Raw genomic sequence first — 5293 nt, forward strand, 5'->3', positions numbered from 1 at the left:
ATCATAAACAGTAATGATACGCTCTGAAAGATCAAAAATGTAATTATTTCTCTGGGGCTAAATGGTTATTTTAAGCTCAAGGTATACATTCAAATTACCATTCATAGCAGGGTGCATGTGGATGTGGAGGGAGAGAAAGCTTCATGTTTCAGTGAAAGGGAAACATTTTGCTTCATGTGCAGCCCAAGAGAAAAAAGCAGAAAAGACACAAGGAGATGCTGATGGTAGAATATATACTGTTTATTTATGAATGTAACCAGGATTTCGACAAACTTTATATGCAGTTTTTTTCGAGTTCATAATTCACCACTCTGTGTGTGTGTGTGTATATAGATAGATGATTAGATAGAGAGATATCGATATAGATATCTATACACACACACACACACTCACTCACTCTCACACATACACACAAGCACGCAGGCAACATAGCTTTCCAGATATCACACTTGCAAACAACATTAACTCTCCTTCACCTTGCACTTTTCTCCAATTACCCATATTTGAAATGGACTCCTCTTATTTTCTCTCTCTCGCTCTCGCTCTCTCATATGTTAAAAGGAAAAGCACCGGCTGGTTAAAAGTGCTCGCTAGCAGTGGGTTGGTTTGTTGTTTCCCTCTCCCTTGGGAGGATCCAGAGTCCAGAGGGCTGCAGTTAACTAGCAGCACCGTCTTCCCCCACCCCCACGGGAATGAAATCCCAGACACTGGATGTGACCTAGCCCCCACTCCCAAGGTAATCAAATCCCAGACACCCCAGAGGCGGAGACTTTGGGGTTATTAGGAGGCACCCTGCCCCCTAAGGAAGCCATAACCAAAAATGCTGCAGCACAAGGGCATGATCTCTCTGCCACCAGATAAGAAAGTGGTGATGGCAAGGATCTAAGCAATACAATAAAATAAAGTGTGGCTAGTATACACAGAAGGGTATCACATTACATGAGGCACAGCTTGGACAGAAGTGACAGACTTGGAGAGAGGCTTAATATCCTCGAACAAAGCCAGATACACGGAACGTTCGTAGTAAATACCCGCATCGATAGGTATTTATTGTTTTGTGCTTCGCCATGTCACGACATACAGTACAGGCATCGCTGCTCTTCGTTTTGGTTAAAGGAGAATATTAAGGACTCCTTCGCTAGGTGCTGTAGCCTGTTCCCTTTCAGTCCTGGATTCCTGTCCAACAGGTCCCCTCTAACAATGGGTAAGGGGGGGGGGGGAACGATCTGTTTGCATTGCCCCCAGAGTCCACCAAACCTCCCCCCACATACAAAGGAATGGGAGAGATTCATCCGAAAGGCAGCAGCACGGACAGGGACAGAGTCTGGATTGCACTCAGCTTTCACTCGCCTACTGATCAACGAGCTAAACAACAGGCATATACATTCTCCCCAAGTTGCTTGTAATGTCTTACCCACTTTTCTTCCTGCCAGAGCTTCCTGTGACCCCCACCAATCAGACCCCCCTACGGAGGAAGACACACACGTTTCCCCAGCCAGTACCAATTATGCCCCAACCCCACCAAGAGCGCAGGACCCCTACCCGTTTGCTCAGCTGTCAGGCTGATGTGAACAGAAAGCCCACCGAGCTTTTGAAACCAACTGTTAAGGCACAGCGTGGGTTGTCTTTACCCTGTAGACACGTGGGCGTTTTCTTTCTCTTTTCAAAGCACACTCTTTTCAGCTTATTCGTGTCGTTCCTAAGGCACGGACCGTTTAATACTACAGCTGCCTGGATTCTTTTATCTGTCAATAATTAAAAACCAAACCCACCCCATGAGACAAGCTGAACCGCAGCTCTCGACCCCGGCAGGGATCTGAATATGGCACCAAGAGTTTGCAAAAGTCCGAGTTTGTTTGGAGAGGGGCGGGCGGTGGGGAGCGGGGGTCTCACGCGCAGTTGCCCATGGCCTTGACCAAGGAGCTCTCCGGCAGCTGTCTGAAGATGCCCCTGAGTGTCTCCAGCTCCCTGGTGAGCTGCTCCACCCGCTTGCGCAGCCGGTCATTGTCATTGGTGAGCTCCATCACCTTCTGCTGAGTCTCCGCGTTGCGCTGCTTGGCCTTGTCCCGGCTCTTGCGCACCGCGATGTTGTTGCGCTCCCGGCGCACCCGGTACTCGCTGCTGCTCTTGTCCACCGACTTTTTCGTCTTGCCCCGATGATCCGCGGGCATCATCTTGAGGGCGCCGGTGGCGGCGGGCAGGCTGCTCGGGTGGTGCGGGTGGTGCGGGCTGGGCACCGGGGTGGGCGGCGGCGTGGGGTGCCCCGGTTGGAGGTGCATGGTGGTCTGCGCGCAGTGGGCGATCTGGTACTGGAGATGGGACGGGTGCTGCTGCTGGGGGAGGTGCGGGTAGAGGGCAGCCAGAGCCGCCTGCTTGCCCTCCGCTTCCTCCCGCGGCTCCTGTTTAATCACCAGGGGCCGCAAGCCGGGGGCAGCGATGCGCTCGTACAGGGGGTCCAGCTTGCTGTCCGTGTAGCCGCCCATGCAGCCGAAGAGCTGCTGGGGGTGGTGCTGCTGCGGCGGCTGGTGCCCCTGCCCCAAGGCGGCGGGGCTGGCCCCGTGCATGCTGTGGAAGTCGAAATCTCCGGCCAGGATGGCCTTGGCTTTCTCCTGCTGCTTGCTGTGCTGGAAGAGGTCGGCCAGGAACTCGTCGTTGAAGGCGGCCGGGTCGATGTAGGCGCTGATGTCGATGGAGTTCTCGTTCTCGCAGATGTCGCTCAGCTCCGCGCCTCCCGCAGCAGGTGTAGCCGCCGAGGGAGCCTCTCTGTAGCTGTAGGCGCTGCCGGGCTGCGGAGTCGGGAGGTGGCTGCTGCTGCTGCTCATCGGCGGCCGGGAATCGACCTCGTAGAAGTTGGCTTGCTCCATGGAGTATCTAAACTCTGCCAGGCATGGTGAAGGGCTCCTGGAATCCAGGGTTTGGGGTGGCGAAGGGGACCCCGGCGGCCGAGTGAAGCTCTCCGAGCCCAGGGACCCAACACCCCTTGCGCCTCTGCCTGCGGATCTTGAGTGTCAGCCGCGAGCCGCCCTGACTTCCCCTCTCACTTCAATCAACTTGTGCCACTGCTTACCCTGCTCTTGGCGATCCACTCCCACCAGCGTGTCCGAATTTCTCCCTCGCTCTTAACCTTCAATTACTACTGGGTTGACTTGGTTTTATGCCTGCTGTATATATACACTCCCACCAGGGCTGGGGATCGCCCTCTAGTGTCCAACCTCCCGCTGGGAACCTTTGACCACAAGGCAGCTGCCAACTCTGCTGGGTCTTAGTGCCTGTTTTACCCGTCCCAGGCTGCCTCAGTTAAATTACAAGCCGCCCCTAGCAAGAGATAAGCAAAGCTCAGGGTCCAGCAGCAAGCGCGCATCTGCACCTCCCCGGAGAACGATTCGTAACGAATCCCTCCTTTAAATACCCTTTTCAGGGGTAAGGCGTTATTGTCTCCCCGGAACTGCGAGGCTAGAGAACTTGGACGGAGTTTGCAATTCGCAGAATGCAACATTGTAGTGTTCCCCCACCCCCACCCCATAGCTTCAAAGACTTGAACCAGATAGAAGAATGCCGGGTTTAAACCTGTTGGAAAGGTTGCGCACCTGGGGACACTGATAAGAAGCCCTGTGAAACGTGTATGGCAGCCCAAGGTACTTTAAACCCTGCCTTCCTCGTGCCTCGGCACAGGAGTGAAAGGCGAAAAGTGGCCCAAATAAATCGGCACATTTCCATCAGCCACTTAAATCGTGAGTCCTTGCTTACAAATTCGACCTATTAAGTCCAGGGACACTACAGAGGAAAGCCCACGAAAGCTTATGCTCAAATAAATTTGTTAGTCTCTAATAAGGTGCCACAAGTACTCCTGTTCTTTTTACAGAGGAGAGCCTCAACTTCCACGAGCCCCACGTATTTTACAAATACGAGCTGCAAGTATTAGCGGGATCGTGTTTGCCTAAGTATCAAAGACTATTTCAAGCACTCTGCGTTGTTCCTTGAACAAGCTGTCCTGTTACGGCGCTGGCAGTTCCAGGAGCAGCCGAGTTTGAACAAGTTCTCGGCAGTATGGTTTCCAGGTGAGAAACCCCCTTTGCATTCGTTCAGCTGCGGATTCCAGATTCAAACCCGGCACCGTCAATACCTAATCCGCACACCGGCAAGTCAGACAAGTGAGACCGCCTGAAGTTAAACCCAGCGCCACCCCTGGGCACTAGGACCCAGCAGTAAAGCCACAACAGCCGCCTCTTATCTGGCTGGATAGAGGCGGAGCCCTCAGGGATGGGGGTGAAATTCCACTTCTCTCTGCAGACTGCAGCTGGCAAAGCGCGCTCGGAACTTTTTTTTTCAATACAAGGCACATTAAAAGCTCCCCTGTTAGACTTCGTGTTAAGGAGACCGCTTGGGATACCTGTAGGCAAAGGTTTATGAGGGATTAAAGCGGCTGAGTTTTATAGGGGGGTTGCAATGGGACCTCTGTGGTCAATGTTATCTTTACAACGTACAAAGTTCTGTGTGTGACATAGCTGCGTCTCACGCCTGATAACATCACCAAAGTCAGACATCTGTAATTCGCTCGGCTTCACTGCACTGGGGCATTGATTAGCTGTCACATTTATTATAGGCCAGTAGAATTTGGGTTGAAAAGCAGAAATGCCACCAACCAAACAGGCAGGCCCCGCTCCAGAAGCCAGCCGCAGTTTATGCTGGGCTAGGCAGTACTCCTTTCGCCTCTACGTTTAGCTTATTTTCTAATTATTCGGCTCATTTCCCGGGACTTACACTGAGGGTAGCCCCAGCAATGATATTATGGGTGGTCTCGCCAACCCATTCCCGTCTTGCTGGTGTAACAACCGGCTCCATCCGCCTCTGGCTAAACGAAATGTCTCTCCTCCTTAACTTTGCCAACCGTGCCGGGGGGGGGGGGGGGGGGGGGCACGGCCCGGATTACTTTCGCAATAGAAAGTCGGCGATAAATGCACGGGCCCTATTGGTAACAATCTGGACCCCGGAGATAACCGGAATGACCGAGTTCCGAAATGCAAACACACCATCGCGCGTGACCCAGCTATCAGCGTTCGCCCCCGATAAACCCGCGCCCACCAGGTAACCGTGGAGCCTGGCTGCGCCCGGCTGGGTGCATGCCCCTGGGCTGTATTTCCTTGAGACTGTCCCGGGGGGTGCCATCGCCAGGGGTTTGAGAGAGGACAGGCATTTCCCAGCCAGCGTGACTCCTCTTCGTGCCCAGTACAGCATGTCCTTACAATAGCTCCTCCCTGGCAAAGCCACAGCCCCGGTAAAATACTAGGAGTGG

The 5293-nt window shown here is 53.4% G+C and overlaps 1 protein-coding gene across 1 annotated transcript; it reads right to left on the reverse strand.

Moving 5' to 3' along the window:
- Positions 1 to 969: 969 nt before the first annotated feature.
- CEBPA (CCAAT enhancer binding protein alpha) lies at positions 970 to 3228 on the reverse strand. The gene has a single exon (XM_024219392.2). It carries the CDS (start codon positions 2862 to 2864, stop codon positions 1890 to 1892), a length of 975 nt encoding a protein of 324 aa, XP_024075160.1. The 5' UTR covers positions 2865 to 3228; the 3' UTR covers positions 970 to 1889.
- Positions 3229 to 5293: the final 2065 nt, after the last annotated feature.

This window comes from Terrapene carolina, unplaced genomic scaffold (genome assembly GCF_002925995.2).
Source record: "Terrapene carolina triunguis isolate 2854851 unplaced genomic scaffold, T_m_triunguis-2.0 Scaffold130, whole genome shotgun sequence".
Classification (NCBI taxonomy): domain Eukaryota; kingdom Metazoa; phylum Chordata; order Testudines; family Emydidae; genus Terrapene; species Terrapene triunguis.

Excerpts from the sequence above, each read along its gene's own strand:
- CEBPA (XM_024219392.2), bottom strand. The coding sequence starts at position 2,864 with ATGGAGCAAGCCAACTTCTACGAGGTCGATTCCCGGCCGCCGATGAGC.